The 21,556-nt window shown below is 40.1% G+C and overlaps 1 protein-coding gene across 1 annotated transcript in view; it reads left to right on the top strand.

The window, feature by feature from the left end:
- The window catches only part of ALKAL1 (ALK and LTK ligand 1), a 41,127-nt gene extending 31,858 nt beyond the window's left edge, over nucleotides 1-9,269 (top strand). The window contains exons 2-5 of the mRNA XM_024206168.1: nucleotides 1,120-1,173; nucleotides 3,976-4,056; nucleotides 5,713-5,789; nucleotides 9,194-9,269. Coding sequence (XP_024061936.1) covers nucleotides 1,120-1,173; nucleotides 3,976-4,056; nucleotides 5,713-5,777 — 200 coding nt within the window. The 3' untranslated portion in view covers nucleotides 5,778-5,789; nucleotides 9,194-9,269. The remainder of the gene's footprint in view (nucleotides 1-1,119; nucleotides 1,174-3,975; nucleotides 4,057-5,712; nucleotides 5,790-9,193) is intronic.
- The last annotated feature ends 12,287 nt before the right edge of the window (nucleotides 9,270-21,556 follow it).

The following is a 21,556-nucleotide window of genomic DNA, read 5'->3' as shown; positions in this document are numbered from 1 at the left end:
TTTTCCAAGGCACCTATGGCAGTTAGATGCCTAAATCTCATTGAAATTCTGTAGGATTAGGGGACATAAATGCCTTTGAAAATCACAACCTAAAAATACAGTCCCTTCCCACCTCTGCCCCCCTTCAGCCAAAAAAGCCCCCAAACCAAAATCCCTGCCCAGAGTCACTAACAATTTATTTTGGCAGATTGCTGCTGCCTTCCAATCAATGAAAGGGAACTTGCTTTCTGTCATTAGTTGAATGGGAGTTAATTCAGACCAGATCTGGATTCATTGCTGATAATATAACAAAACTTAGGTAGAGCCATTTCCTATTGTTTGTCTGTGGGAACTGGGTAGAGAGCAGCCTAAGAATACAGAGACTTTAACACTATATAAACAAGAAGGAAACTGCTTATAGCACCTAGACATGTTTGGTGACAAGTCCATAATGTTAACTCCTAATTTGTCTACTTATTAGCATGCATTTTGTGATCCAAGTATTTACTATCTGATACAATGATATTTAAAGTGTAAATTGAGTGATGCAGAGGTATAAGGAATGCATGATGGAGAAGGGGAAAGATCTAACCCCTACTGACATCAGGTGAAAAGTTCCATTTACTTTAATGGGAATTTAATCATGTTCTAGGTGCATTATGGAGTGTTTTCCCCTTCCTCCAAAGCCACAAGTTCTGGGTATCTTAAGAACAAGATACTGTATTTGGCTTGTATCTATCTAGTTTTTTATATGGCCCCAGTCACTGTGGTACCTGAGTACTTACGGTGTAGCACAGCATTCCTGTGTTTAGATTGTGGTCTTTCTAAAAAAGTATGGTTTAACTCTACCAAAAGATATGGATTTAATTAATACAGGAATTACTGGGTGAAATTATATGGCCTGTTTTATGCAGGAGGTCATACTAGAAGATTGTAATGGTCCCTTCTGGCATTAATCTATTGACCTATGAATTATTTGGAAAAAATATTGAAGCTAATTTAATGAACTATATCATATCTATGAAACTGAGAATGCTTACTAATATGGGAGGTTATTGTGTGCATGTACAGCATATTTGTGTACACATTATTCTCAGTTTATTGTAATAAAAGTATCATCTATATACTTTTTTTCTTCAGAAATATTTCCAAGAGATTCCAATTTAAAAGACAAGTTCATAAAACACTTTACAGGTAAGGACAACTCTTTGCTTTAATTCGTGAACATGAGTATATTCTAAACAGGCATGAAAAACTAGTTACATAGCTAATATCATTCTTAATGTCTGGTTCTGAATTTAACACTTGTGAAATTAAATGGAGGCTGGAATTTTCAAAAGAGACTAGGAGAGTTCAGTCCCTATATCTCACTGGATTTAAATGAACAGCTTGCCAGTGCTGTTGATGACCAGAATATATCCATATACTGCAAAATGTATATATCAAATTGCCATTTGCAATCTGATATGAGAGAAACGAGGTATACATGAATGTAAATCATATCTGCTTTCTCCTGATAATATTTTGAAAAGTCACCTTGAGTTCATCTCTAATTTTACACTATTCTGTCCTTGACCATAAAGTTATGTCAGAGCTACCTTACTGTTCTTATTTTCAACTTCATTAGTATTATGGCTGTTTCTGGGCTCTGTTTATTATTGATAGGTATGCTCAGAAAGCTTACTAACATTTAATCAATAACAAATTAAACATCAATTTCACTATACACACAAACCGATGACAAAATATTTCCATCGATGATAATTGAATTGCAAATAGGCAAAGTAGGGAAAATGCTACCTGAGAACTTATTAGAGTAAAAATGCAGTGATTTAGACTTTTGAATTAGGTTTATTACAAAAGAACTAGCAAATGAGTACTAAAACAGGTATGATTTGTTGATTTAAAGATTTGTGTGTGTAAATGTTGACATGTGATGTTGACAATTTGTTTTTACAGATTATAAAGCTTAAATGTTTTGAATTTCAGTGTCTACTGTCATTAAATAATTGTGACTACACCATAATTTTATGTAACTGAACATTTAATCAATACAAATCTAAAAAAAATGCTTAAAAATAAACATCAATATTATCTGTCAAAATTAAAAAAAAAAATTGAATTCTGCCAAGCTTATTTATACGCAATTCTATGTCACTTATCAGCCTAAAAGTGAAGTGCCTCTTATCTCTGTTCTTATCATGTTCAATCACACACAGGACCATGATTGATGTGTAAATATCAAAGTTTATTTCAAAGTGCAAAAATCAGTACTATAGAATGCAATTTCTTTTGCAACTGTAACCTCAGTGGAAGATACTGTACCCTCTGAATATAAACAATAAGAACTGCCTAATAACAACATGTTTCTGTCCCCTTCATTCCTGTTTCCCATTTCCCTCTTCTCTCCCACCCCTGCAAATGTTCAGGAATTAAGGGGTAGGAGAATATCAGATGAGTGGTGATGGTGAGAGACCTGTAGAGGAGTGCTCCTGATGGGGGCAGGGACAGCTCAGTGGTTTGAGCATTGGCCTGCTAAACCCAGGGTTGTGAGTTCAATCCTTGAGGGGGCCACTTAGGGATCTGGGGCAAAATCAGTACATGGTCCTGCTAGTAAAAGGCAGGGGGCTGGACTCGATGACCTTTCAAGGTCCCTTCCAGTTCTAGGAGATAGGATATCTCCATTTAAAAAAAAAAAGGGAATCCAGCTGTTCTATTCTACACATCAAATATGACAGGAGATTATGCTCATTTTAAATGTTGAATAAGTACTGTAAGTAAGATTCTTGGACAATAAACACATTAAACAAAGTAAGGGTTTAATTTAAAACCCCAGATGTTCCCTAATATAACAATCCATTTTAAAGATTTTGTTTCATCCTACTACCTTCATCTGACTTCCTGGCCTATTAGCTACTTTTGGGCTATTTTGATTCACTTTCTCTAACTCTTGAGCCAAGTTCTGAAGTCCTCCTCAGTTTCAGCATATTTGTGCCATGCAAACAGAAGACACTGACCGTATGCCCAGACTGGGAATCACAGCTAGGACGATGTCATGGATCCAAAATAGCAGAGGCAAACCAGTTACTTTCTTTTGGGCCTAACTCTGAAGCATAGTGGGTGGTTGAGGATGCATAATACTTTGCAAGAGGCACTTAGGGGCCAATCCTGCAAGTTGCTATCCTATTAAAACAGTTTAATAAAACAAATCTTTAAATAAAATCAAAAAGTCTCCATGCAGCATCTAGAGCAAATTGAAGTTGTAGACTAATTACTTTAGCTTTGCTGGACTTGGGAACTTTATTTGTTTAAAATGCTGCTTCTTTAGAGATAAAAATTATAGCAGCCAAACAATAAACTATATCATATTTATTCCTTTTGGGTTAGACTACTGTATATTGAGCTAAGTGGGCACTGTGGTAGCTACACAATTTGATTTTTTACTTCATTGGAAATTTTACTCCTGGCTTTGGACTTATTTCTGGGACTTCAAGACAAAAAGCTGTTTCACTTTCAAAGGACTGTATTCCTGACACATAGACCATGATCATATCAGTGAAAGAACATATTATAGCACTTCATTACAGTGACTAAATAGGAAAAAAAAAAGGAAATAAGGGAAAATTTAATGATAAAAATATATTGACTTTGGAATTTAACATTTCCCACCACCTCCACACCAATTTATATGTAGCTCCCTTTCTGTTATCTTGTGGCTTCATAATCAGATTACAATGTAATTGTTTAAATTGTATTAACTGATTAAGCATAATTATATTAAGGCTGTAAAACATTAGCAGTTGTGGGATAGCTCAGACTTGCTTTTTTCAACCTGTAATGTCTCAAGCATACACAGACCTGTTTCTGAAGATTGTGTTTCATCCAGAAGAATGTTGGAGCAGGGGGGATTTATATACACGTGAACCAGTTATCAAACAGGCTTTGAAATACTCAAACATTTTCTTTTGTTGCTAACTGCTGTTTGTTATCAAACAGGGCCGGTATCATTCTCAGCTGAGTGTAGCAAGCATTTCCATCGACTCTATCACAACACAAGGGACTGTTCAACACCAGCATGTAAGTAACAGATGAAATGATTTTTAGCTCTAACACCAGTGTTTTTCTATTTATAAACATGTTTGTTTTGCCTTCTAAGGGTATGTCTTCACTATGTAGACTATGCCAGCATATCTCTGTAGTGTAGATGCAGCTGACACCAACAGAAACGTGTGTTCTGTTGGTGCAGGAATACCACCTCCCCAAATGAAGTTAGCTGTATTGATGGAAGGCCTCTTCTGTTAATATAGTTGTGTCTACCCTGGGGGTTATGTTGGCATAGCTACATTAGTTGGGATGTGGTTTTTTCAACTCCCTGACCAATGTAGCTATACAGATATAACTGATATAGCCAGGCCTAAATGTGTGCCATTCTAGGCCTGATCATGACCTTTGCTTATACGCAGTCCTCACTCCATGGAAAATACACTGGGTCTGATTTGTCTCTCACTTTCATCGGTTTTACACTAGTGTAATTCCATTAACTTCAGTGGAGATGCTCCTAAATAAGACTAATGTAAGTGAGAAGAGAACCAGGTCTCTGGAGAATGGCTACATTGTAGCAATAAAATGCCAATTTTTTTAGAATAATTTTCTGTAATTACATACACACCTTAAAGAATGAAAGCCAATGAACTCCCAATTTTCAATTGGTTTTTGCAAATAAAAATAATTCCAGCAAGAAGAGAACCATTGCTTTTACTATTGACAGATTACAGGCCCAGTCCTACAGTCCTTACAGAGTTTTACCTGAATAAGGACTTTAAAGCCAACTGCTAAATCTGTCCGAAAGCTTTGTTTAAGAAATTTTTTTATATAAATAATGTACTAAAAGGGGGAGGGGGGGATGGAACTCCTAACAAAGAAATTGTTCTAGTGCAACTGAAAGGAAAAAAGAAGCTGACTGGCAATCAACAGCACTGTTTGTCTACAACATTTAAATCTATTAGTCATGCAAAACCTCACACTTCCAGACATATGACATCATTCTGCAAAGTAGAGAATACTTCTTGTGAGGTGTTGACAGCTCAAGTCCCATCGAACATTAGCACCTCACAGAATCTGGCCTTCAAACAGGACAGAGCAGCCAAGTCCCAACTTGATTGAGTAATACTAGGCCCAAGTTCTCCAGTCCTTATGCTGAGTAGAAGTGGGAACGTAGAAATCCAGGCCCGATCCTGTAAAGAATAAATAATAAGTTTGTTTGTTGTAATAGAATTACTTGCTCTTTCCTGTAGTGTATAGGAATTGAATAATATCCCTTTAATTGGTTTGTGACCTCTCTATCTTCTGTCTCATAAGACACCAAAACCCTGCCAGAACAGGAGTTTATATATGGCCGTGCACGTTATGTATATTTACTAAATACAATTATTTGGATTCACAGAGCCATGTGATCCTTCATATTATATAGATTTTGTAAGGCGCAAAAGACAAAATTTACCCTCTGCTTTAATACAATCATGTATCATAGGTGTGTGATGAAAAGCAAAATTGTAATAAGCTACTGGTATCATTTTGCAACCAGTACAAATCATTTCATGTATTTCTAACAGAAAATTTTTCATTGTGCAGTTTGCATAAACCTGGTTCCCTCTCTGAATATTAATGTTGTTCACCCAGAATACATAGTAATTCCAATTATTTATTGTTATTGTGAATGATTTTATTTTATAGATTACAAAAGGTGTGCAAGATTACTAACAAGATTGGCAATGAGCCCTTTGTGTACACAACCCTAGAAAATTTGCTGTGTAAGTATCCTTTTTCTTCATCTGATCCTTGTTTACTTTATGACCTAGTAATTTGCCTGATAGCTTTTACCTGTTATCTAGAAAACAAACAGAAATGTGGTATTGTTTATAACCTGCTGCTTTGGTATTAATGTGCTCTATTTTTGTGCCACAGTTTGAATTTTGCACCTACTGGTGTATCATGGAGGTAGCACATTAATGTACAGACATCTGTTATCCATGCTCCGATGTAGTATTCTTACATTAGCTCATGGCTCCATATGATGTTTCTGGCACTAAATAATTATGGCTGAGATGATCCACTTCCATAAACATTTCTGAAAAGGAAACTGGAAAGGTGGGGGAGGGCAGGGAATCTGTGAAGCTCCCTCATAGTATTTCCTCCAGATTCTTTCTTCAATGTGGCAGGGTTTGCTCCTCCAAGGGAAAAACCCCCCAGAAAGTCTGGTTTCCAACTCACAATTGCCCTGATATCTGTGAGGATCCCAGGTGGGATAGAATCCCTTAAAGGAACAGTGCAAAATGTCCTGTGCCTTTGCACCAGATCCAGGGCCCTTTGTAACTCCAAAATCTGCCCCTGGGAACAGGCATGAAGGAGGTGGAATTCATGGAAGTGGAGGTGTTAGGGGAGTATAGAAAACATAATACAGTCTCAGGCTTTATTAACTCTTAGGCAGCACTCTTTCTGGATACCAATCCCTTGCCTGTGGTTAAATTATGGGGCACAGTATCACAAATAGGAAGAAAACAATGCACATCTTTGAAAGAATGTCACTCAATCACATAGACTCTCAGAAGGATGTTTAGAATACCCCCAATCAGGGATATTGCAGATTATGTATTCCTCATGCCACCTTATCTTAAACCAAACTTTGCACCCTCTATAATCTGTATGTTATTCCCTGATAACTAGAAACTTCTATGCTCAAACTCTGTTCACTATTTTTTTTAACATCATCTTAATAAAATTTTTAAATCTGTTCAAACTTTTCATGCTGATTGTTAAAAACACTCTAGAGTTACCATAGCTAATAAATATCAAAAACTGGGATATTTGTTTATTTAAATATCTTCTGCTGGTGTTAACTTCTTACTACACCCAAATAATGCTTGCAGAGAAATTACCACGGGGTAGCATGATTTCCAAAAACATTTCCCCTTAAAAATGTAGTGATAGCCTTAAGATTTAAGAAGCTGTGTCTTTTTTTGATATCAAGACGTCAGTTCAAATTGAAAGGGAACAAGGAAAGAAGAGCAGGATAAAAAGTAGCTGCCTTTGCTGATTTGATTCCCAAGTGAAGATGGGAAGATCCCAGGTGCCCGAGGGCGAGGGGGGGAAGCTTAGAAAAATATGGCAATATTCTAGTGCCAGAAGAAATGAGACAACTCTTTCTTTTATCCCTGTATTTTTTATTTTCCTTGTTTAAACCAAAGTCATCACTATCTCGAGATGCTTTGCACCATTGCCACAGCACATCACTGATTCTAGCCCATTGTCTCCTCACTGTGACTCGAAGCAGGTGTCTTTCCTAACATCTCTCTTCTGTGTATCTCTATTTTTTATTTTCTTCCTGTGTGTTTCTACAATATTTATCTTCCCCTCTACGCAATTCTATTTTTCTTTTGTTTCCTGCTCCTTGTCTCACTCTTACACTATGTCTCACTGGTCTGTTTTCCTTCCTCTCTTCTTCCTCTTCTCTGCCTCATCTTCCCTCTAGCTCACTCTGCAGGATTCCCACAGACAGTTCTATGTTCCCATTTTTTCTCTTCACATGCTCTTCCAACTGGAAGAGCTGAAGACGTTTGCTGTAGCCTCAGTGCAATCCTATTCCCCAGAAAGTTTACTGCCTTCTGCTTTATCCTAAAAATCAGGGTAAAGAGATCAGAAATGGCTCCTGATTTATGGACCCAGCTGTTCTAATTCACTTGCCAAATGAATAGAAAATGAAGAGCTGATTTGGAGGTTGGAAGGGCAGGCAATGTGAGCAGCTTCCCACTCACCATGTTCTCTTTAACATGCATTTGGGCTTTCTTTAAAAAAAAGACAAAGTAAAGGTTAGAGGAAAAAAGTAATACAGGAAGGCAGTAGAAACATGGTCCGAGTCTTCCTTGCCTCCCTCTCCTCTCCCATGTTCTATCCTCCTGCAGGGGAGATCAGAGCCTGAGTGCCTGCTTTTTCAACCCTAGTATCTCACAGCAGCTGAGGCTTTTCTCTTGGGGGGGGGGGGCGCAAGAGGTATGTTTGACCCACCTTCCTCTACCCTACCTGCTACCCATCATGCAATGGGGAGAGTCTTTGTTTGCTCCCTCGCCATCTGTCTTGGCAGCAGTGGGCAGGACTGGTGCTTCTCCTTACCCCATTAGTTGAGGATTTAATTGGTATGATTGATTCTTCCCCTCCTGCTGGCTCAATAAGGTCAGAGGTAGTGCTCCCTGCAGCAGGTGACAGAGAACCAAAATTGTTGTTGTTCCTGTCTCCCTTGTAGGACCGGCTCCTTGTGTTACATCCGAGAGAGCCCTTTTGAGTTCCTTCATGGCACCAACAGCAGGACCCAGAGGGTCCTAACCTCACCTCAGATATTTAAGTACCTTTCCGCCTCCTAATATAAAAAATAAGCCCATCTTAGGATGTAAGTGTCCTTGATAATTTTGTTTAACCAAAAACAGCAACTGCAATACAGGGGAGCACAAGCTTGTTCTTCCCCCTTGTTTACATGCCCCGGGAGAAAAGGGTGGAGTGGTATTTGTACATTATGGTTCAAGTTTTCCTTTGGAAATCCCAAGCTTTCTTTCCAAAGGTGTATTACACCAACTCTTCCAGGAAGGGATGTACAAAGGTTTCCTCTGCTTCCATTTCAGGACCATGGAGAAGTCTACTGATGTGATACAATATGTGTAGATTGCCTGCTAGGTGACCTGCTAGCTTGGTTAGAAAAATGACAACACTGTAAGGCATTTAGGAACATAGTTTGTATGAAGGATGCTCACGTGGTTGCAATTACAATCTTTATAGTTTTGTCTAATTAAAGTTACTGTGGTTTGTTGCAGAATAGGTAATACACAATGGTACTTGGGAATGGCAATAATGAAGATTTTAATGGCAGCCAATGTATAGAAATGCATTTGTACTGTATGCATGGGAAACTTTCTGGAAAGGTCCAGCATTCACCACTAACTTTTAAACCTCCTCACACCATTAGTCAGGATCTGCAGATGCAAAACTCATTAGTGCTCACAGCAGGGGGGCAAGACCCACCGGCACCACAGAGTTAATCTAAAGGTTTCTTCAAATCTAGAGGTTTCTTTAGTTCACACAAAATTGTAATTTGTAAACAGATTTGGATTAAGCGGACTGCATCAGTGTTGCACAGCTCTAAAACTAGGTATGCTTGTTCTTCTTGCAGTCCTTTCTACTACAAGAGAACTCTGATTTGCCGAGAAAGTGCCTTGAAATCTTCCCCAAGAAAATAGAAAAGACATCTTGTATCTTTTTGATTTACAGCATTGTTTTGTTACTAGATGCATTTTATTTTCATATGTTGGACATTCCATATTTGTGTGAAGGAAACATTATTTTATTTTAATTTGTAAATTTGTTGCCTATAGCTCAAATAAGCCAATTATTTAAATATATTGTATATAAAGAATAATAATATACTAATTAAATGTTATCATATGCAGAGAGTTGGCTAGTTTTTGCCGTTGATTATCTTGTTCTATTGTATTTACACCATTTTGCTCAGGCTCTTACTTTCATTATTTGCACTAACTTGAAATGCAAAAGTCTATGTAACTGAAATCTGAATAAGCTGTAAGTGGGATGTTCTACTTTCAATGGAAGATATTGTATATTCTGAAGCTTTGTTAATATATATACATTATATATTGCGCATAAGAAAATAATTCCCAGAAATGCACCTTGCTTTCAGGAACATTTGTATAGCTATTCTGGATGATCATCAGTTACATTTGTACTGGCACTTATGGAAAGAGTTGCAAATAATGTAAATACTATAAAAGACTGGAAGACTGCAATGCAGTTTTGGTGGAATAAAGAATATAAAAATAACCTATTTCTTAGTTGTTTTTATTGACACCTTGGATGGAGTTGGAACTTACATCTAAAGTATTATGTTATCTCTATAGTAACAGAACACTAATGTAATGCTGGAAAACTTGAAATAACATTCTGTTAAGAGATCTAACCCTTGATTTTACATAGCATAGGACTTTCACAAAGTTTGCTTCCAAAGAGCTACATTTTGCCCACGCATTCAGTCTGCAGCTGATTAAAAATGTGAATGCGAGTACAGAATGCATCTATAGTGCACAGTGAACACGGCACCTAGTAGAGGGCTAAAGATACAGCCCACAACAGTAGAAACATTTTCACAAAAGTAATGTCAGAGATCAATATGCATGTGCTACAAGGGGCATGCTTAGAAGGTACTAACCCAGCTGGCAGCCACCCAAAACAAGTGCAGTGCACCACAGCAAGCTGCAGTAAGGACAGTGCACTAGGCCAGTTCAATACGCCATCCTGCCCTAGAAAAGCAAGATTTGTATTACACAGGGTATACCACACTGCATATATATGTTTCTGCTGCTGCTCTGAAGCCTATTGGACATAGTGTAAGAACTTGGACAATAATATGATAAGTTCAGAGATTTTTTCTAAAATATTTGAACTATTACACCTCTACCCTGATATAACGCAACCTGATATAACACGAATTTGGATACAACATGGTAAAGCAGTGCTCCAGGGGGGCGGGGCTGCACACTTTGGCGGATCAAAGCAAGTTCGATATAATGCGGTTTCACCTATAACGCGGTAAGATTTTTTGGCTCCCGAGGACAGCGTTATATCGGGGTAGAGGTGTACATCTTTCTTTGATGATTGAACAGCTCCAGCAATTAAGGTAACATTTGTTCTTCCTTTATAAATTCATGTTATTGTTGTTTCTCAAACTTTTTACCATCACATCCCACTTTTCTCAAAGTGAAGAAGAGCTGAGGCCCTGACCTGTTGTATAATGGAGATAATATTCTTATTAATGAAGTACTGAACTATGAAATTCTAGGAGTTTTTCCCTGAGACATTTCAGTGAGACAGATGAGCTTACTTCTGTGCACATACGTTCTCTAGTAGTAGAAAGACTGCCCCAGACTGAAATTGGACCATGGTCTCCTAGTTTTCCAAGGAGCAATGAGGCAGGATGGGAGGGAAACTGGGTGATCCCAGGAGTTCTGGGGTCAAAGAATAGGGGAAGATCAGAGGCTCATGGGGGATACCTTTCCCCACTCCAGTCAGTTCTCTGAGAGCTTCTATGCATCCATACTGTTCTGTTTACCTCCCTACCAGCAAGGCCCATAGGTTGCCTCTTTCTCCTTTTCAGTGGCTCCATATGGCTGAAAGCCATGAGAGCAAAAGAGAAAAGACACGAGTTTCTGCATCATAGGCATGGATAGGAAGAGTCACTGCAGGAAAACCTTGCCCAAGCCCTGCTGGATGCATAATATCCAAGGTCATTTCAAACACATAGACACAGACACAATTTAAAAGAAAATCCCATGCAGTTTCTTATTTTCAGACTGAAGAAGCCTGACCTAGGCTATTTAATGTCATTCTTGGCTAACCTATAATAATATAGTAATTTGAAGGTCTGTAACTAAATCATAAGCTTTGTCTCCTCATGATAGGAGGTAAAGACCCTGGTCCTTGACTGTCAGGGAAATGGTTAATTGCCTTTCCGTAGGAAAGGACACAGCTATCTTCTCTCAGTGCAGGGATAGCCAAGAGAGGATGGAAACATGTGGAGAAGGGAAGTCCCTCCTTCTCACCCTCAGATGCTGGGGTTGAGAGAAAAAGGATGTGAGTGAACTGAATGAGGGAAGAAACATAAGTTTGTGAGCCCTCAGGACTGAGATCAGGAAGAAACTAAACCTAAGAATCAGCCTTTCAGCTTTCTTCTGGTGCCTTGGCTGAGGTAAGTCATGTTTTGCTGGGAATCTTGGGTGGGGAGAGGTTTACTTTTTCTGGTTAGCCCTTGAAGGGCCAGGATTCTTAGAGGCTGCTATATTGTGATGAGCTGGAGTTAAAACCAGCCTTTCCCAGGCTGTGAATCACACACCTACTGTTTGACTTCCCCATGTGGCCACCTTCTTACCACATTCCTTCAACCCAATTGTCAAATACAAACCTAAACAGATCAGAGTAGAAATATGAACGCATATTCTACTACATGAAAGGCACACCAGAAGTATTTAGATGCAGCATTTTTCAATCTTGATGATGGTAAAATTTGTTCCTGGGCCACACTTTCAAGACCACAGGAGTCTCGGTTGTGCCTGCATATACAAACAACTAACCGCATGCATATACTTTATAGATACTATTTAGACACCATTCCTTTTTAAGTTTGGCCCTTAATTGCTACAGTCTTTCTGGGATTCACATGGTTCCATCAACTACCTGGAGTTGGGACTTTCAACAGTGGGGCATCCAGGCATTGGCCCCCCTTTTTGCTTCAGTCTCTTGTGTGGAGGCTCCCTCTATGGCTTGGAGCTTGATACCACCCACTTTTAATCCCTGACTTGAGTGTATCGAGTAGCCAACATTTGGTGGAGCAGTCAGCTTTCATGGTGATGGCACAGGTAACTGTTATGAGGCACAGCGAGCAAGCAAAAATTACCAGGGGCTGAAATGGAGATCAGGCATTTATTTGCCAAGAGAACTGCTGAAACAAAGCACTGGATTGCTTTTGCCCAGGCGCTAGTATGTAGATGAAGAAATCAACCTTCATGATGAAGTATTAAGGGAAGATCAAAGCAGCTGCCAATAATGACAGGGAGGTATGACGCGCCACAAGGAAAAAAAGGTAATGCTGTGCAAGGCACTAGAGCACAGAGACAGAAAGAGGGCATAGAAAGACTACAAGAATATAATAGAGCAGCTGAAGGCAAAGGCTATACAATGTGGGCAATGGGGCTATCTAGTAGGTAGGAACACATGGAGATCATATAGAAAAGCTAACGCAGTGCAGATGCATAGCCACAGGGAGCTCTTTCCCCAAGCATGGCCAGGAAGGATCTCAGTGGAATGTTCAGAGGACAGCATTTGTACCCTGCAGGGGACAGTACCAATAGCCATTAGTGGGCACGGCTAATGCTCTTTCTCCACTACCATGGCCCCAGAGGGCAACAGTCTATAAAAGCAGTAGGGGGAGTTCTGCTAATCTCATGCTAGGGAGCTAAGGCCCAGGAATGAGCATCTTGGCAGATGGTACCAATAGAGATTTTTTTTTTGTCCTTTTAACTTTCTTGTTCCTTTAGAATGCAGAAAGAAAAGCTTGTAGTTCAAGTATGGATGGAACTATAACCCAGAGGTTATAGTAATGTGTGTTGGCTGCTTAATAAGTATATATATTCACTTCACGCCAGGGGCCATCTTGACCTTAATGAATGCCAGTGGTATATGAATTACAAAGATATCAAATAATATGGCAAAGTAATGGTGAGGCTATAACAGTCTAAAAAGGCAAGGGAATTCTGAAAAAAATCTTGCCACAATGCTCTCCTGACAACCCCTTGTGTTTAATGATTATATCCTATGTTGGGAAAACAACTAGATAGATAACATGGTTGAAATGCATGTATTGTAAGTATATAGCTACTGTATTTTTGTACCTTATTACAATCTATGGGTCTCATTTTATGACCCATTATTCACATAAGACCCACTTCACATAAGCGATCAATTAATCTTTTTGCACAAGTAAGTGTTGCCATGACTCATCCTGACTCCTGAAGAAACATACAGAATACAGGCAAAACAAAAATTAATGGTGCTGTAAATCTGGGAGTCTAGGGAAATGTTCCTTCTTTCCAATTACATGAAGTCCACCTTACAACAGAAATAGCTTTGGTTTTTTTATATTCACTCCAATATGCCACACAAAGACTAAGCCCCATGTAAAACCTATTTAAGGGCTACTCACAACTTTGAAGCAGATCTTAATAGGTGAATAGGGCCTTTTAGAGGGTGCTCTAGATTGGGTGAATCTCACTCTCAGAGCAGCTTAAACACTTTAAATCTGAAAACAGCTTAAACTGCTAAGCCACTCCTACAGCAGATTAGCAAAAGCTATAGTTTAGATCATTGCTATAACTTCAACGTGTATTGGTATTTAAAAGTTCTAAAAGTTTAAAGTTGGAAACTCCTTAATGTGCCATGAAAATACAATAAAATTGACAGAAAATGTCTAATGGATGATTGCCACTGCTAAGTCTATTGAAAAATAATTGGTTGCACTTGCTTAGATCCTTTCATTTAAGAATCAAAAAGTGATTAAAACTCCTTGATCCAAAAGGAATTCAAGAAGTAAAGCAGTAAAAACTGACACAGAATGAAAAAAATATGAAGCATAAAAGAAATATTTAATATTTAATGTAGCATACAATGTTGAAAAAGACTGGAATTTGTGGTTCTGCCTCTTGCAAGTACTGCAGTCATCATGAACTTAAAACAATAAAAACTTCATAGAAAGTCACACACGGCCGGAGTTTCTGTTGTATACATGAGTTGTGAATTACAGCTAAGTATATATGTTTCCCCCTCACCCCCCAAAAAATCAAAATTTGGTGCACAAAAAGTTAAAGGGACAGAACCAGGAAATGGGGAGAGTGGCTGTAGGTCCTTAGCACCCTACAAGGAGCAGGTCAGTGGGGCCAGGCTGCTGGAGCAGGAGTAGAGGATTTGTTGTCATTCCCGAGCATGGGGCACAGACAGTGGCAAAGTTCCTTCGCTTCCTTGCAGGGGGTAAAACCAATGGGAGCAACAGCAACTTCAGACCCCTGGCAAACATTGTTCTTGCATGGCTCAAATGCTATCTTTGTGAAAAGGTCTGGAGTGTAGTGTTGGGCAATTGCTTTCCTGCCCCAAGTGCATTCTCAGACACTATGGCGGTATCTGTTCTGTTAACTCTCCTGTTGCACATGTATATGAGGCCGTTGACTGAGTTAACCAGGTGATAAAAGCTGCCGTGTATTCATCATGCTGGAAGCCCCCCACTCCACACTTCCATTGCATATGTCCCAGCTAAAGCATTAGAATAAATAATTCAATGTCTACATGAGATTGGGGCATAGATAAAGACACCATCCAAACAAGTCTGTGGAGTCTGGATTGAGATAATGAATGGAAGTATGGGCAATCTAGGATGAGGCTGGCCACACGGGAGGTCTTAAACTTGACAGAGTTGTTCATTACTAGTGTCTCTGCCAGATTCATGCCTTGAGTGAGATTAATTCTTGCCACTTGCTCATGAATTTTGCAGCTGTTTTTGCACACCAAATACACTCACTCTTCTAGGTGGCAAAGATATAGGGTGGGCTTTAAAGGCACAATTTTTTAACAGGAAGGATGATTAATCATTGTCGGAAACTACCAAGAGAAGTGGTGGATTCTCCATCTTTTCATGTCTTCAAACCAGACTGGATGTCTTTCACAGTTCAGGACACTGCATGTGTATTCCCCATCTGTGGACCCTCAAGGACACCCACTTGCTGTACTTGGCTCCTTTATCAATACCTCTCTTGGACAGAGATCTATGTCTCTCTGATTGCTGAAAGGGTTTTTCCTAGGCTACACAGTTCCCTGCCTATACTGTGATATCCCCAGCAAGCCAGACTGCTTAAATGAGCCAGCATCTGCACTTTGGTTTCTCTTTGAAGGCTATGAACACCTGTAATTGCCAGCAGTCACAAGTCAGCACACAGCTCTTTCTAAGCAAGCACATTTATTCTTCAGGTGAAAGCATTACAGAGAAAATAAAAGTTACTATATGTATGCCAGAAGCTTACCAGAGGTCACCCATCAGCCTTATGGGGTTTAAGTAGGCCAAGAAAGGTTGGAGCCCCCCTTGGATATAAGGTCCTGAGTCAGTCTAAACTCAGGCTATTTATCCAAAAGTCCATTCCTTGTCTGTTGAACTAGTATATGCAAGTCTCTCCAAGTGGTGATACTTCTCTGAAGGGGTTACAACCTGAGATAATTTACCCAATCTCCCCCCACACACACACACACCCTTAGTTTCTGAAGATCTGTGGTCACCCTGATCCATGGAATTACATGCAATCCCTGGCCCACAATGATATATAAACTTAATAGAGTAAAATCTCCCAAAGATATTTCAAGAAACTGCCATTTCTGTCACAGATTGTGTTTACCTAAACACAATCTCATGGGCTCAATACAGGAGTACTGGATGAAATCCTATGCCCTCTGTTACACAGGAGATCTGTCTAGATAATACAGTGGTCCCTTCTGGCCTTAAAGCTTATGATTCTGACTGATTATCCAGGTGACACAGTTTGCCTAGTCACCAAGTCCGGCTAGTCTGCACTAGGGTGACCAAATGTCCCAATTTTATAGGGTCAGACCTGATATTCCAGGCTTTGTATTATATAGATGCCTATTTCCCTCCACTCTCTGGCCTGATTTTTCACACTTGCTATCTGGTCACCCTGGTCTACACTCTTGTTACACTGGTGTTGGGGGAGATCAAACAAATCTGCAGTGATGGAGAGGGTCAGGAAGGCTGTGAATTGAAGAGTTTCATGTGGTCACTTAGCAGTAAAACATCACATGCTACTCCCAGCTTTTTTCATCTCAGTGATGTGCACCTCTTTGACATTGGTTCCAATCTATACATTTTTAAAATGCAGTATTGAATTGGCTGGATGGGTGACTGGAATCTATAGTTAACTTGACAGTAAAGTTTTGAGGGTTGTGACATACTGCAATTTTTTATTATAACTCATTATTTGAATTAAGTATTGCGTAAAGGCTGGGACAGGGCCCCATTATGTTAATCACAGTACAAACATACAGTAAAAGACACAATGAGTTTACTATCTTGTTTGCAAGAGACATAACAGTAGCTTATGCAGGACTGCTAGGCTGTCTGAACTAGTACTGAACTGGTTCTGGCCAAGAGAGACTGCAGACCATAGAGTGGAATAAAATAAGAAGTGTTTTGCAGGAAGGGAAAACTGAAGTTAAAAATATCTTTTAGTATTTAAAAAAATATATATTTAGAGAAAAAGAAATGAAGTCCAGGCTGGCTCTGGTTTTTAAGCAGAGCACTGACTATTCCTAGAATTCTTTAAAATTTAATTATTTACTTTTAGATTCATAAAGGAAGATGAAATGCAGATTCCAGAGGGGGAAAATGTATTTCAAAAAAGGGAGGGATGGGGAAAACCTGAAGACAATCCCATTCTTACCAGAAGAGGGGAACAAGGGAACTGAATATCTGAAGACTAGCCAGACATTAGGTTCAGATGGAATCCATCCTAGAACTCTGCAGGGAATGCCGACAACGACTGGAAAACATTAACAAAACTATTTTAAATTAAAGGTAGGAGCCAATGGCCCAGATGGAACCTGATGTCATGGTTAATAGATCCAGGAAAGGGCCCAAGAAAAGTGCAGCTCTATAAGATCTGTTAAAGGGATAAAATATGTAGAATGTAATTTTTTCTCCCAGAAAATGAAGGCTAGTCAACACATGAGCTGTGAGAAACCCTCTTGGCCCAGCAATTGACTGCTGTATCTTGGCTTTTTGACAATTCTATTTTGGCCAAGAAAAAAAAAAAGTCTGCTTTTTCTTTGTAATTCAAGACGGTTTTCTTCCTTTTTCACCTTTGAACTTAATGTTGCCCAGCAGGAAACAAAAAAGCATTAATATCATCATCATTTATTTGTTTAGCACCAAAAATGTCCTTCTGGCCCACAGTGACAGGGAATAACAACAACAAAAAATGACAAAAAACACTCCACTTCTTCAGGGGGAAGAGAAGAATAGAATGCTTTTCAGTAGGCCCCTTATTCCTTTGTGGATTAGTGGGTGCATACATCAAGGCATCAGTCCAGCTGGTGCTCTGCTCAGGCTCGGAAACACTGCAATACTTTACCACAACATGGCATTCACAAATGTTTGTTTAAGTTTATTGAAGCTGCAGGCTCTAAAGTTTACTGGGAATTTTTACTATAGCTGGGTGCAACATCCTCTCATTGTCCCACATCCTTTCCTCCATGTACACCTGGAATCCTATTGTTGATTCCTGCTTCCGCAGGGCGATCTCTATCTTCCCAGAGGCATTGTACATGCAAATTTATTAGTATTCTTGCCGCTTTAAGGATGCAGAAGCCTTTTTTCCACTGGTCAGAATGCCGGAATATTTTACGTGATGCTTGTGACAAAGTCTACAATATACATTAGGATGACTTAATAATTACATTATAATTACAAATTTGTATGACTGTAGTGTCTAGGAGTCCTAGTCATGGACCATGACCCCGCTGCCACTCGGGAGCTTGTTCATGAATTAAGATCAGAATATACCCCTATGAACATTACAGTGATGTACATAGTCAAAACTACATTGCTCCTTACAAGAAAATAGGCTGGTCATACTTCTTATATTACTTTACACTATATTTGCATAAACTGCAAATACTTAAGACAATTGATGGCATATTCATGTTATCTAAGTCTTTTTACATACTGTACTGATGAATACATTTCAGCATCTCAAGAATACTATTGTATTAAACATGCAATAAAACAAAGTCACAAAGGACAATACACCTCTAGCCCAATATAACACAACCCGATATAACAGGAATTCGGATATAACGCAGTAAAGCAGCACTCCGGGGGGGTGGGGCTGTGCGCTCCAGCAGATCAAAGCAAGTTCGATATAACGCGGTTTCACCTATAACGCGGTAAGATGTTTTGGCTCCCGAGGACAGCGTTATATCGGGGTACAGGTGTACTTCACGTGTGTGTGAGAGCAGGGCCGGCTCCAGGCACCAGCCAAGCAAGCACGTGCTTGGGGCAGCACCTTCTAAGGGGTGGCTAATATTGGGGTGGTGGGGCAGCGCTCCGGTTTTTTTGTTTTGTTTTGTTTCAGCGGGGCAGCGCTCGGGGGTTTTTTTTTTTTTTTTGGTTCGGGGGGCGGGGGCGCGGGGGTTTTTGTTTTTGTTTCGGCGGGGCGGCGCTCGTTTTTTGGTTTTGTTTTTTTTTGCTTGGGGCGGCAAAAAAGTTAGAGCCGGCCCTGTGTGAGAGACAGAGATGCAACTTATTAAACTGGTATATTTTCACTGATGCCACGGACATCCTTTTAATAGATCATTTAAAAGATAGATCTTTACAATACATAAAGAATTATCTGCACTTTAAAAGATTTCTAACCCCTAGAAACATTTTACACAAGTTTATTAAAGTAACTGCTTTCTTTGTTTTAGGAAAGCTAGAATAATCTTCAATTTGAAGGATTAAGTTTCTTCATCTCTACGGTTTAACCCTGTTTATGCTCAGATTATTTCTTTCTGAAATTAGGTGTCACAATCAGGAATTCAGGATGAATCCATCTGAAAAAAAATGGTTACCACTATTTTTAATTGAGCACCACTGACGTACAAAACATAGAAAGACGCAATCTTGGTTTCAAGAAGCTTAAATTCCAAATTGTCCAGACAAAACAGTTCTTTCTCACACACACAAGCAAACTGGACGATGAGATAAAGTCACAGAACAGTGCAGATAACTCCACACTTTCCACTGTACCTTTTTTCTAGTCTACAATACATTTTTGTTTTGATGTTTTATTGCTGAAAGCTTTCATATTCCCTGTGTGATTTTTAAGGAAAGAAACGAATTATGCTTCTATATAAGACGCTGTGGCATAAGACCTATTACCTGATCATTTAAAGCAACTGGGCCAAATTCACCCGACTGGTGCTAGCCAGGGCTGGCTCCAGCTTTTCTGCCGTCTCAAGAGGAAAAAAAAAAAGAGCGGCGGCGCTTCAGCGGCGGGTCCTCCGTCTCTTCATCTTCGGCGGCAATTCGGCGGTAGCTCAGAGAGGAAGAGAGGGAATGAGGGACCCGCTGCCAAATTCCTGCCGAAGACCCGGACATGCCGCCCCAATACTGGATGGAGTGCCGCCCCTTTCAATTGGCCGCCCCAAGCACCAGCTTCCTATGCTGGTGCCTGGAGCCGGCCCTGGTGCTAGCTGACGTTAAGAAATGCACCCAGAGGAGGGAAGGTAAGTAGAGCCTCCAGGACAACCCTCCCTCAGGGAATCTGCTTAAAGATGCACTCTGTCACAAGTTCCAGCGAGGCTTCTATAGAATCCCCACCTGCAGTGGCAATACACCGAATCAGCATATGCCCTGGTTGCTATAACAATCCCATTTTTAGACATCACTGATCCCCTGAAGCTGGCAGAGTGAAGGATTCAGCTGCCTTCTGCTTTGGTCCACTAGGATCTACAATGGTGAGCTGGGTTAATTCAGCCAGCTCTGGCTGGAAAAAGATGTAGTATACATCCTTCTCTTTTAATTTAGCATCTCTGAGATTGACTGTTAAAACAATCATTCCTCAAAACATGATGAACAGGGAATGCAGGCCATGCCCACAGAATGAGGAACTATATCCTGGAAAACAGTGACTCTGAGAAGGATTTAGGGGCCATATTGGAAAGCAACTCAAATATGAGCTCCCAGTACAGTGCTGTGGCAAAAAAGGGCTAATGTGATTAATAGCTATATAAAACAGAGGAATAGAAGTAGAAAGGTGATTTTGACTTCAGAATATGGCATTGGTGAGACTGACACTGGAATATTGCATACAATTCTGGTGTCTATGTTTTAAAAAGGATGTTGTAAAATTGGAGCAGATGCAGAAAAAAGCTAGAGAAAAATGTCTTATAGTGAGAGACTTTGAATAAACTAAACAGATTGAGCTGTAAAAGCAGACTGAGAGGTGACTTGATTAGTGTCTAGTTACCTTCAAGGAGAGGAAATACTGGATATTAAAGAGCTCTTTAATCTAGCAGAGAATGGCACAATGAAAACCAGTGACTGGAAGCTGAAACCAGACAAATAAGGCACAACTTTTTTTTTTTAAAGTGAGGGTGATTAACCTTTGGAACCAGCTAACCAGGGAAGTAATGGATTCTCCATCTCTTGATGTCTTCAGATCAAGTCTAGGGCCTGGTCTACACTAGGCTTTTATGTCGAATTTAGCGCCGTTATATCGAATTAACCCTGCACCCGTCCACACCAGGAAGCCATTTAGTTCGACATAGAGCTCTCTTTAAATCGATTTCTGTAATCCTCCCCAACGAGAGGAGTAGCGCTAAATTCGAAATGGCCATATCGAATTAGGCTAGGTGTGGATGGAAATCGACGCTAATAGCTCCGGGAGCTATCCCACAGTGCACCACTCTGTTGACGCTCTGGACAGCAGTCCGAGCTCGGATGCTCTGACCAGCCACACCCCGGGAAAATTTGAATTCCTTTTCCTGTCTGGGCAGTTTGAAGCGCAGTTTCTGTTTGGACACCGTGGCGAGCTCAGCAGCAGTGGCAGCAGTGGCAACGATGCAGAGCTCTCCAGCAGAGATGGCCGTGCAATCCAATAGAAAGAGGGCCCCAGCATGGACGGATCGGGAAGTCTTGGATCTCATCGCTGTGTGGGGAGATGAGTCCGTGCTTTCCGAGCTGTGCTCCAAAAGACGGAATGCAAAGACCTATGAGAAGATCTCTAAAGCCATGGCAGAGAGAGGCTACAGCCGGGATGCAACGCAGTGCCGCGTGAAAATCAAGGAGCTGAGACAAGGCTACCAGAAGACCAAAGAGGCAAACGGACGCTCTGGATCCCAGCCCCACACATCCCGTTTCTACGAGGCACTGCAT

The sequence above is a fragment of the Terrapene carolina genome, unplaced genomic scaffold (assembly GCF_002925995.2).
Source record: "Terrapene carolina triunguis isolate 2854851 unplaced genomic scaffold, T_m_triunguis-2.0 Scaffold58, whole genome shotgun sequence".
NCBI lineage: Eukaryota > Metazoa > Chordata > Testudines > Emydidae > Terrapene > Terrapene triunguis.
Note: the sequence above shows the minus strand (reverse complement) of the source record. Positions and strands in the feature narration are given on the sequence as shown.